Below are 12,778 nucleotides of genomic sequence, written 5' to 3'. Positions count from 1 at the left end.
TTGTAATATAAATTTATTCAATTAATTTTTTAATTGTACAATTTTCTCATTAGAAAACTTTTAATTTTCTTTTAACTTATTTTTCTATATTTCTCTTCCAATCTTCTAAATCACATAATATTATGCACACTAGATATTACTCACTAATTTCTATGTATATTTCCTTAAAATAATTATTTTCAATACAAAATTTCTACTTTCTATAAATATACTAGTATATCACTTTTTAATCTATTTTTTATATTGCTAACCCGATTTATCTTAAATTCTAATTTTTTACAAAATACTTATTTTCGCCTTAATGTCATTTTTCTATATATTTTGCATACATTTTTCAAATAAATTACCACCTTTTGTTTAAATAACTACCCGCCTTAAATTGGCGCCTTTATTTGCATGTTAATTCATTTTTTGAAGAAATTGTGTGAAAGTGTCAGATATTTATTTTTGAAAAATTGAAAATTTTTATTAATTTAGTAATTCTATGATAGAATTATTTGAATTTTAGTGGTTTAAGAAACATATTTTTATACTACTTTATCGTTTATAGTTATCAACCTCTAATTTTGTACTAAAAATATATTCTTGTGTTGCAAACTTTCTAAACCAGATTTACTTTTAAATAATATTAAAATAAAATATCTTTAAAATATATATTATCTACCAAAATTGATTATTCTTTAATTCATGTTTGCATATATAAATAGATGAACATAGATGATATAATTAAACGATTAAAGATTTAAGTTATTACTTAAGAAAAAGTTACTTAAGAGAAAAATAAAACCATTCTATAATATAAATTAAATATTACCAATTTAGAATTTCTACCTGTAAGGAATTTATTTAAAAAGAATAAAACTTAAATCCTTGTTAAGGTGAGGTGGGAAGGAGAGAAGAATAATATTTCAATTAAATTGAACAGAAATAACTGCAAATACTGGATGATGATCACTAACCAAATATCTTTCATCACTTTTATATCCAGTTATAGTTACATTATAATCATTAAAAGAATCGTTTTCATGGAAATTATCTTGCTCGCTATTTTTTGTATCCGCGTCTGTTGTAGTAATCAATGGCAATTTAGAATTATTTGATAATACTAATACTCTGTCACACCAAGAAGGAGTTCTAGTGAGGTCATATATATATTCACCTCGAATGTACTTATAAGTTGGAAAAAAAGAAATTTCCTTTTCAACTAATTTCGATAAAATCTCGTTATCTGATTTCTTCTCCAAAAGAAACTGGTCGAACTTAAGTAATTCAATAAAGTTTTTGTCTTTAATCAAGTCAATCACCTCTTGTTTAGGAAGTTGAATTCTGAAATTAAAATCTCCAGCAAGAATAACTAAATCATGATCTTGTAAAGATGATCCACTTTTAAGAAACCCTTTAAAATTAGGGATTTCATTAAAAATTGGTGACTGAAGAATTAGCTTGAGCTGAGAATTACGTTCTTCTTTGTACTGTTCTCCTGAAACAAGATGAACATTGGTTAATACAATGCTTCCATATCTCTCTATATTCATCCTAATCATTACAGCTCCTTTATTTCCTGTACTACCCATAAGGCCAAGTTTTATTGAATTTGATTCAACAGATTTAACGAAGTGATGAAAAGATCTTCTGACAAATATTACGCAAAAAAGACCAACTAAGCTAATACTATGAAGCTTTATGTATTTATCAGCTCCCAATGATCTTAAAGCTAACATTTCAAACGTGGCTTCTTTATTCTTATCATTCTGATTAAACACAATACGAACACTACTTAATTCAACAATTTCTTGCATACAAAAACAAACAATACTGGTATTCTTTGGCAAATCTTTCTTAATCCAGTAGTCCAAGTCTATATTTAATGGTTGGCCTCCAAGATTCCAAGAACCAATCCAAATGGTAAGCTTCTCACTATTTAGTTCTTTAGAATTTTTATTTAATACCTGGGGAAAATTCTGGACTTTTGAATCTTTATCTAATAAGTTATCTTTAAATAAATCATTTGTTCGTCCTAGTAAATTTGAATTTGATGGATGTTTATATAAAAGACAATCAATATATTGTTGTCTAGAAGAATCCTCAAATGCATTGTGATATAACCTTCTTAAAGATTTTACAGCATGGTCAAAGTTTGTAGAGAGAGAAATCTTTCTATTCTTAATAACTCCACTAAATACACTCCCTGCTCCAGTATAGTGCTCACTTATTACATCCCCATTTTCTGCCCATAATAAACTAAAAGAGTCTTTCAAAGTAACCACTCCCATACCATTTAACAAACATTCTCTGAATATTTCAAATATAGATAAATTATTCTTACTTGATTGTGATAAGTTTTTTGATCTAAAGTCATCCAAGTCAATTGTTGAGTTATTTCTATTTATATCTAATCCATTAAGTAAACCTGAACTATTATTATTACCTGTAGATCTTTTCATTACAAATGAATGTCTTTGTACAATTTCTCTGTATGCTGTTTGAATAGGAGAGTTTCTTATCTCAAAATCTGTCTTACTAATTCTGGAAGGTATTATCGGATTTGACAAAGTCAGAGGAGAGTTCATTACTTTACTTTGAGTTTGAATCCTTGGAATACTAGAAATACAAGAATTTATAGATCTTGGAATTAATATCTGATTCAAATTCTTACTATTAATTATCTCTAAAATATTGTTTTCTTCTAATTGTGTCTTTTCTCCACTATTTAAGATTAATTTAAACCATCCAAAATGAGATAGTTGACTATTTAATAAAGATTTTACAAAACCTTCCTGAGATATATTTCTACCATTATCTTGTTTATCTTGTAAATTACTATTCTCAAAAGAACATGTAGAAATTGATAAAATTAAATCTACAAACCAAGTCCAAGCTATATACCATTGAAGAGCATTTGTTCTATCCAAACAATCTAAACAATTAGTCCTGATTACTCCTTTTTGTCTCATCTTAATAATAAATTCTCTATCTCGATCATTTTTCAATGATTCAACGTCATTGACATTATTCTTTTGAGTCTCTTCTTTAGTTTCAAAGTCATCAAGATCAAAAAAGTTTACGAAAGTAACAGGTTCTTGGTTATTATTTGAATTCGATTCAGAACAAGACTTAGAATTAGAATCTGAAAAAACACCATGAAAATAGCCAATCCTATCTCCAAATTCTTTAGCTAATATAGAAACATATTCATTTAATGCACTTTCAAATCCTTGATTTTTTACCTTTTGATGGTAATCATAATTTGTATAAACTATAGGAATTGCTCTACAACTACAAAAACAAAATTCATCTTTGGTAGATCCAATATGATTTTTCACACAGTTACATACTAATCCAGTTTCTGAATCTTCCGAATATCTAACATCACTGTATTTACTCTCAATATTCAAATTATAATAGTTAATTTCCTTCTTTAATCCCAAGCTTAAAGCCTGTTCATGAGCTGAAGAACCAAGTAAATTCACATAAAATACTTCTCCATATAGATTTACAAGTTTAGTGTGATGCTTATCAAACATAAAACTGGAATAGTCGTGATCAAAACATGTAATTGCACAAGAGTTGACACCAGTTTGTTCCCAAAATAAAGGAATTGAGCCTCTAATTTGAGTGAATGCAAACCAGTGATCTGAATTATTAATACATATTTGTAATTCAGATTCTACAAAGTTAGCAACATTTGCATTTTCATCAATACCTCTTGCGTTGAAACGTGTTCCACCTCTTTCCCATGATCTTCTAGACATCAAAACAATATCATATCTCGTTAATGAGTCAATATAATCACGATAACACATTTTACATGCAAACTTATGTCTGCATGGAACAATACCATTGTCAGTACATGCACATTTTTGTTCACATGTAACTGAACTATTAGTATTGTTGGCTTGGGGAATCAACTCATCAAGGTCAGTAAAAGAATTGATTAGATTCATTTTGAGTGAAAGAACATCTGGACCGATTTTATTATATCCAGGACCTTCAGGGGAAATGATGATTGCTTGATTACAAAAGTATCCTTGTATTAAAGGAGTAATCCAGCGTGGATCTACTCCAGAGATGAGGACAGGAAGAGAGATATTTCTATTCCAAATAAATCTAGAATCTCCTGAAATGATATAAGCTTTATTCTTGATTTCTGAAGAAGTCTCTCCATTTTCACCTAAAGATCCCACTCTTTCAGTATGATCCTTCCAACAATTCTCGAATTTTCGTTGGAGAGTATGAGTAATATCCATATCAAAACTATAGAAAAATCCTCCTGAGGAAATCATTTTTGTAACTCCTTCAATAAGTCTCTCTAAATGATTTCTTCTTTCGACAAGAAGCTCTTCCAGAGAAATAGGTGAATTTGGATCTTTTGTTTTAGATTGATTATCAATATAATTTAAAGAAGAGTCTTTAAATTGACGATTTGTTGGTGAGCTATTAGTGCTTAATAAAGGATTATTTTGTTGAATATTAATTGAATTTGAGATAGCTGATGAAACAGTACTTAATATACCTGAAGAAACATTAATAAGAGAATTACTTAGCCAATTAGCTCCTGAATCACTTAGAAGTGAAAATGATTCTTTATTTCCTTTAATTGGAGAGAGTTTCTGTAATGTTGAAGAAACTCTATTAATCCATTCCATTTTCTCCATAGATTTCTTGGATTTATCATTTTTGGATTTATCATTTGGATCATTTTGGACAACCTTGAACTCACAATTCATTTGTTCAGGCTGTTTAAAAAAGGATTCATTACTTGGTTTAAGATCATCCTGTTTATTTTGAAAGGGAATTGGATCATCTAAATTGAAATATTGGTTTTCAATAGAATTTGAAAATAATGGAATTGCAAGAGATTTAGTTACCCTATTAATTGTTTTGTAGGTTCCATTTTGGTAAATCACACTTGAAATATCTCTACTAGTTGAAACTAATAAATAAGGCTCCTCAAAAACGAATAGTATACCAAAAATTGCGAATGCTTTGATAGAAGCAATAGAAAACCCAGAGAAATCTAGACCTTGGCTCCCCATAGAATTTTCCAGATTTTTATTTAAATCTTGTTTAGAGTTTCCATGGGATATATCAAAGTCATGAGAAGATGGATCGGTATCATCTTTCGCAAAAGTTCCATGAGATGAACTATTTCTTCCAGTTTGGCCAATAGAAGATGATTCCCATGGATTAATTACAAGTATACCGCTTTCATCTTTTTCAAGTACGTTTCCCAAAATATTTCCTTCAATATTATTTTCTGAATTCAAGAATTCTGGCGGTCCATACAAACTTCTAAGCTCAGTTAGAAGGGGTATGTCCTTTTCTGATAATATTTCAAAGATACAATTACTTGTAAAATCATAAAGGTGACTAGTTTCAACATTCAAAGGTTCTGAATATAAATCCTTATAAATTTCAATAAAGTAATCTAAAGACATATTTTTTCTATATTCAGAAACATGCTTCATAGAGTTAATATCTTTTAAATTATTTAATCCTTTTGGCCTTATTATTACCAAACGTGGGAAAGATATTGTTTCTTCATCATATAAAGATACCTTGGAAGATGATAGATTTGTGTCCACATCTTCAACAGAAATTTCTAATCCTCCAACAAAAGTGTGGATTCTATAGTAAAACTCTTTTGAGCATTCTCCATTATGAATACATTTCCATTTAGTCTTGGAACAACCCATTATATTGAACTTTTCACCTCACTGAGAGAAAAATCAAAGAGAAGCAAAATAATCTGCTAATTTGAATAGTTTTTCTCTGAATAGCGTTACCCAACACATTAATTTTTATTTACTTACTCACATTTCATTTATCATTACAAAAGTTTTGAATCTTTTTATAAAGGCGCCCAAATTTTTGGCGCCGAACGTGACGGTTTTTTAATGTTAATTAAAGTGACAGATGAAGGTATGGCGATGATTAAGAAGTGTGTAAAATTGTGATATTTGGGGAGGATCCAATAGTAATATGTTTAGAATTCTTGTAAAGTTGTAATTACATTGATAGTGTTGGTATTTGAGGAGGGATGAAAGAACTAATATAATGTAATAATTCGTTTTGAAAATGAATAAAATAAGGTTTATTAGAGAATAGAGTTTAGAAATAATAAAATTAAATAAAGTTAGTTAATTAGAGTTAATTAGATTATATATACTAGAAAAAATATAATTTATTATTGAATATTAGCGTTGTTTGGATTTGAACTATGAGGTTCCATTTTTGGAGGAAGATTTGGATCATGAGTTGAATATTGACCTTGATTATTATTTATAACAGAGTGTGGGTTTTCTGGATTCCTATTAGTTTGAATTTGATTTGTCATTTGAAATTGTGTCTGCCTATTAATATCAATACTGACTCCATCTAGAGAGTTATTTGGTTTAAAGTTTGAATTAGAATTATGATTATGAGCAAGATGTGATACCATTTTGGGGTTATCGTAGATATTTTGATGATGAGAGGAGTGACCATGGTGGATTTGGTGAGGAGGAATATCTGTCATATTATGATGAACCTGGTGGTGTTGTTGATGATGTTGTTGATGATACTGTTGTTGTTGTTGAAAGTTTTGGTGGAATTGTTGACCAGAGGCCTGATTTATATTTCCTGAATCATAATGATTAATATGATCAATATTTTGAGGTTGGAATTGTGAATCAACGGTACAATCATGTCTTGAATTTGGAAGACCTTGAAACTTTGAATTTTGAGTCCTTTGGTTAGGTGAAGATCTTCCATAAGGCTCAGATTTTTGTATAATAGGCCCTCCAGGAGGAAGGCTTAATTCTGACTGCTGATGCATCATATGGGAACTTTTAGATTCGCTAACAGGGCTTTGATCAGCAATATGTTGTTGAGGAAACATACTTGCAACTTCTGAAGGTCTAAGAGAATAGTAATTTTCACGAATATTTTGGATATCTAAAGTAATCTGAGCAATCTCAGCCCTTAAAGATGCCATTTCATTTTGAATAGAAACATGTGCAGCTGCCAAGGTCTTTTCAAAAGCAGATTTATCAGTTTTGTGAAAATATGGCTGAAGTCTATGCTGAGCCATGGGTTGAATTGGACCAGAAATTAATTTCTCATAGAATCTCTCCGTAGGCTCATAGAAAATAAATTCATCATAAGTTTCCGAAGCAACACAATCAGAAGGAGTGTTATCCGAAGGGAACTTTACGCTTCTTACATCAGTTGTACCTGGTGGATAAAGCCTTAAGAAATGTTTAATTTCAACAGGCTTTTCTGTTGAATCTACAAAATAAACTTTTGCCATAATGTCGAATTCACCCCATCCACATTCTGTTACTTCAAAAGGACATTTTTCAACAACTCTGTTTGGATTTAAAAAACTTGGATGGAGAGAGAAAACAACTTTTTTAACGTAATAAGAAATATCCTCATTATCAGGAGATCTTAGAAAACAAGTCCAAGAATGAGTTGCATTATCTCCTCTTTTCTTTTGTTCTGCAATTGAAAGCATAAATGCATAGGTACCAAGAATTATTGGCTTTCTAATTGTCACATTCTTCCTCCTTCTATTTTCTATACTGGACATTGCTGTAACACTTGATGATGATGTTTTAACCCTAGAACTAGTATCCGCCATGTCAATTCCCGTTTTATTTGACTAATTAGTTACCTAAAAGTAATTTTGATCTTGAATTAACCAACTTTAGCCTATTGAAATATAAAAATTTTAAACTTATATCGATATGAATCGCTATTATTATACCATAATATACTCTCAACCTCTATAGCATTGCCATAAACTTTCCTTTATCAATTATATCTCTTGGACTGATTTTTTTCCTCGATTATTTATTTTTTTTAGTTTCCCCTTTTTTTATATTCACATAACACATTTTGGCGCCATTTGTGTCGGTACTAGGCGGTAATCATCAAATAATTATTTATAGGAGAAATTACATGAACAAAAAAATAGAAAATTATTATCGTTTGAAAAAGTAATTTACAAATTTGCATTTTAGTAGATTAGTACATTGATAGTGAACATACATTCTAATCAATGCCAATAATAAATCTTAAGTACAATAATGTATTGCTGCGATAAATCTATAGATCTAATGTAATTGCCACACATTATTAAATCAAATAAATAGCTTTTGTTCTTATATATATTTGGAAATAATTTCTGTGATATTTATTAGTTCATTATTATTCACTAATTTTATTAAAAACAAAAATCATATTTATAACAGTTTTTTTTCTTAATAATTGTTTACTTTATATCAATTATTGAAAACAAAAATTTTAACAATTGGCGCCAATTAATATTTTTGACAAATATAAAAAATTCTCAGCGAAAAATTATAAACTTTTCAATAGAATTGAAATAAATTAAGAATTAAAACTCTTGTTTGAAAACTATGTGCTTAAGACAACATCTTCGTTGTAGTTCATTAAAAGTGACCATTTTTGGCGCAGGAAGCTTTGGATCAGCAATTAGCTGTGTTGTAGGGTATAATACTGAAAGGACTTTAATATTTAACAGTGAAGTAAAACTTTGGCTATATGATGAACAACTTGAATCAGGAGAGTACCTAGCTGATGTTATTAATAGAGATCATGTTAATGTCAAATATTTACCAGATTTTAAGCTACCTAATAATGTCAGAGCTGTTACTGATTTAAAAGAAGCATGTGAAGATTGCAATCTAATGATATTTGTCATTCCAAGCCAATTTATACGCTCTGTGGCATCCCAAATTAGAAAGCTAGATATTGACTTTTCTAGAGCTGTTAGAGCTGTATCATTAACAAAAGGTTTTCTTGTTGAGAATGGACATCCATTTCTAATTAGTAAAATTATTGAAGAAGAATTGGGAATCGATTGTTGTGTTCTTTCAGGAGCAAATGTAGCTTCAGGATTAGCAGCTAAGGAGTTTGGTGAGGCAACTTTAGCTTGCTCTGATTATGATGATGCTTATATTTGGCAATACTTATTTGATACTCCTTGGTTTAAAATAGATTGTGTTCCTGATGTTATTTGTACTGAGCTTTTTGGAGGATTAAAAAATATTATTGCATTACTTGTAGGTATGATACAAGGTTTAGGATGTGGTACAAATACTGTTGCAGCTGTTATGAGATTAGGAGTACTTGAAATGATTCTATATGGAAGTATTTTCTTTAATATTAGAAGTTCTATTATGACTAGAGTTTTCTTCGAATCATGTGGTATTGCTGACCTAGTCACCACTTGTTTAGGTGGAAGAAATGTTAGGGGAGGCAAAGCTTTTACATTATCAAATGGTCAGAAACCCTGGGAAGAAATTGAAGCTGAAGTAACAGGAGGTCAGCATCTTGCTGGGCTTGTAACTCTTAAGGAAATTAATGAAACTCTTGAAGTTTTATTGATTGAGAAGTCTATTGATGTAGATAAGCATTTCCCGCTTTTTAGAAGCTGCTTTAAGATCGCATATACTGGTACTCCTCCCAGATCATTGATTGATATTCTAGGAAGGAATGAACTGAGAGAGCTTAGGTTCGTTCCATCTGGACTCCTTTCCCTAATTGACGATAGTCCAAACCATGGAGAAGTCATGCAAAGATCTTCCTCCAGACAAGTTGGCTCTCTTATTTTATCTAAAACACAAAGCTGTATGCAATATGAATAATATGTAATAAAGTATTTAAGAACCAATTTTAACATTTGCCCAACATAAAATGATCATTTTGACGTTAATATAGCGATTATTTGAGGCTCATGTAAAATTTTATTGATTAAATAACTAATTCTTTCAAATTTTCTCTTTCTAAATTATTTAATACCTAGGAAATTACTGATATCTATTTCAATATTTCAATCATTATTAGTCAAATACATAAACACTAAATGAAGTTACAAATTAATTCCTTCTCTCACAAAATTTGTGTTAAAAGAAATGTTAAACAAATATATTCTCTTTAATTTTCTTTACTCTTATTTTTAATTTCAAATCTAAAAATTATTTTCATAACCCCTTTCTCAAAAAAGCGCGTCTCCGTCGTGTCTACTGCCGGTATAGGACATTTAGTATTTGACATTAAATTTGTATGTAAAATGAAAATGGATAGGTCTCTATTCGTCATCTCTCTGATAAATAAATAAAGGTTAGGTAGAGATAAAGAGTAGAGGAAAATCAAAATTTTCATTTTTGTTACTAGAGAGAATAGTAATAAATAAAATTCAATATTTTTTATTTAAGGTATCAATCTTCAATATTATTTGATTACAGTTAAAGATGTTTTGCGGATTAATCATTAAGCCAGGTCAAAAAGTTAAGTTGGATTCAACACAAGGAGAAATTTTGCATTTAAGTCAAGCATGTTTATCTGAGCCAAAGGATAATGGAAGAGTTTATGTTCAGGCAATAGATAATGGTAATGCATATACCATTTGTTCATTACAAAAAGGTACTATTGAACACGCAAATTTAGATTTATTCCTTTCTACATCAGCAGAAATTGAACTTTCTGTTATTGGAAAGAATGAAGTACATATTTCTGGTTTCTATGAACCAGAAATGGAGGAAGACTTTGATGATGATGATGCTTTAATGGGTATGTCTGATGAAGAAGAAGATGAAGAAGAAGAAGAAGAAGAAGAAGAGCCCGAATTAGAGAACTCTAAGATTGATAACAAGAAGAGTCTCAAGAGAAAATTACCATCTAAATCTGACGAATCCACTGAAGAGGAGATTGATGATGAAGAAATTGACAGTGATGAAGCTGATGATTTAGACTTAGACGAACTTATTCAGGATAATGATGAAGATGATGATGAAGATGGCGATGAAGATAGTGATGAAGATGATGAAGATGATGAAGATGATGAAGATGACTTAGATGATTTAGATGATGATGAAGAGGAGGAGGAAGAAGAAGAAGAACCAGTTAAAGCACCATCTACAAAGAATAAGAACAAGCAATCATCAACCTCTCAAAAGACTAAATCTTCAGATTCTCAACCACCTTCAAAAAAGAGTCGTTTAGAATCAAAGTCACAAAGCAAGCCAGATCAACTTTATGAAGAGTCAATTATCGATTTCTTAAAGAAGAATGGCAGAACGAACATGGCTATGATTGGAAATAAGATTAAGAGACCAGAGGGTGTTTCTAAAAAGTTAGGATCTTTCATTGCTGAAAGAACAGACCTCTTTAAGGTAGAGAATAATATGATTTCTCTTGTTAAGTGATTATACTTGATTAGATTTTAAAAAGCAGGAGAAAGAAAAAGTAGTTTAGCTAATTAATTTGCTAATTCTATAGACATTTTGTTTTCATTAGCAGTAATTAGTTTCCTGTAGTTAACGAGTTAAATTAATAACAAAAAAACCTCAACTCTAATTTAAAAGTATTATAATTAAACAGATCTGTGATTCATTATAAAAGAAAGTCTTCTTTGATCATAAATCCACTCAGAAAGTTGTTTAATTCCTGGAAGCTCTAGAATAAAACTTAGTGGAGAAAGCTTTATATAGAAACCAATGTTTGGTAGAAACTGTTGAAAAANATAAAACAAACCCAAACATTTGTAAAATAAATCCAATAATTGTACTTTTCCACATAATCACAAATAAACCCCCAAAATAAAATAATGTTCCTTTAAGTTTGTCAGGCTTTAAGAAGAATCTTGTAACTTTGCTTAGGCCTAAAACTAATGTTAACCCTGCAACAAAAGTAAAATTTCCAATAGTTAACAGTGCTTTATCGAAGAACAATAAAACTCCTAAAATGATCAAAATCATTCCAAGGCCACAGCATCCAAGCCCTATTTTTCTATTATCATCCATCATATTTTCTATATTAATATATTTATATCACATACAGTTATGACTTTTATTTTGTATTCTGGCTTCGTATTTAAAGCCTTGACAATTAATTCAAAATGTTAGTTTAATTATTATAGAGAAGTAAATTATGGTACCTAATATCGCTCAATTTTCACTTAAGTTATATAATTTCTAGTAAATACAATTGAGTAGCTTTGCACACTTGTATAACATGTAAAAGTTGAGGATATTCTTGAGTCTACTAATTTGTTATGCGTATTCTGCCAAGATCTTCCTCTTTAAAAAAACAACAAAATAGAACAAGTTGAATTGGATTATCTTTAGTTTCTGATTATTATTTTTCGTTGTTTTTTTTCTTAATTCAAACTTGAAATTTTTATTTCCACTAATCCATTAATTGCTACAACTATTTTTTTTGACCCTCATTTCTTTGTTTATACATTAATTAATCTTTACTTCAAGTACTAAGTTGGGCGCCAAAATTGTGCCGCCTTAGAATATTTGATTATTTCATACAGACAAATGAAGTTAATGTGTGATAATAGTTTAGAAATATTAGCGATGAAAGTGGATGATTGTTGATAAAAGGGGAATTGTGATTGATGCTGATTATAAAGAATAGTCAGATGCTAGAGTTAATTCTACTTTATAGAAGATAGGTAGAGAACTTAAGGTAATAGGTAATATTATATTATTAAAGAAAGTGGTGGATAGGACCAATATAGAATAAAAAGGAAATATAGATTATTTGATTGCAATTATATAAGGAATGAATATGGTGGATGAATTGAAAACAACATGTGGAGGAGATGGTTATTCTTGTGAAAAGTTGGTTAATGCATATAATGTATTAAGTTATATAGACGGTATATCTACAGAAGAAATGGAATATGCAACTAAATTGATAAAGGAAGAATTATCATCTGTTTTGAATGAGGTTGGAAAGGAAAATGATAAAAGTGAAG

At 29.6% G+C, this 12,778-nt stretch overlaps 5 protein-coding genes across 5 annotated transcripts; 2 read left to right on the top strand and 3 right to left on the bottom strand.

Moving 5' to 3' along the window:
• Positions 1-908: 908 nt before the first annotated feature.
• Chro.20030 (hypothetical protein) lies at positions 909-5,696 on the bottom strand. Its single annotated transcript, XM_661414.1, has 1 exon — positions 909-5,696. The coding sequence occupies one exon, from the start codon at positions 5,694-5,696 to the stop codon at positions 909-911; it is 4,788 nt and encodes a 1,595-aa protein (XP_666506.1).
• Positions 5,697-6,187: 491 nt separating this feature from the next.
• Chro.20029 (Gas41) lies at positions 6,188-7,624 on the bottom strand. Its single annotated transcript, XM_661413.1, has 1 exon — positions 6,188-7,624. One exon carries the CDS (start codon positions 7,622-7,624, stop codon positions 6,188-6,190), a length of 1,437 nt encoding a protein of 478 aa, XP_666505.1.
• Positions 7,625-8,405: 781 nt separating this feature from the next.
• Positions 8,406-9,656, top strand: Chro.20028 (glycerol-3-phosphate dehydrogenase). The annotated part of the gene is made up of 1 exon (XM_661412.1): positions 8,406-9,656. The coding sequence occupies one exon, from the start codon at positions 8,406-8,408 to the stop codon at positions 9,654-9,656; it is 1,251 nt and encodes a 416-aa protein (XP_666504.1).
• A 606-nt stretch (positions 9,657-10,262) lies between these two features.
• On the top strand, positions 10,263-11,216 carry Chro.20026 (hypothetical protein). Its single annotated transcript, XM_661411.1, has 1 exon — positions 10,263-11,216. One exon carries the CDS (start codon positions 10,263-10,265, stop codon positions 11,214-11,216), a length of 954 nt encoding a protein of 317 aa, XP_666503.1.
• Positions 11,217-11,450: 234 nt separating this feature from the next.
• Positions 11,451-11,816, bottom strand: Chro.20025 (CGI-141 protein). The annotated part of the gene is made up of 1 exon (XM_661410.1): positions 11,451-11,816. The coding sequence occupies one exon, from the start codon at positions 11,814-11,816 to the stop codon at positions 11,451-11,453; it is 366 nt and encodes a 121-aa protein (XP_666502.1).
• Positions 11,817-12,778: the final 962 nt, after the last annotated feature.

This window comes from Cryptosporidium hominis (genome assembly GCF_000006425.1).
Source record: "Cryptosporidium hominis TU502 chromosome 2 CHRO012008, whole genome shotgun sequence".
NCBI classification, from domain to species: Eukaryota; Apicomplexa; class Conoidasida; order Eucoccidiorida; family Cryptosporidiidae; genus Cryptosporidium; species Cryptosporidium hominis.
The sequence above is the reverse complement of the archived record's forward strand: the minus strand, read 5'-3'. Positions and strand labels throughout refer to the sequence as shown.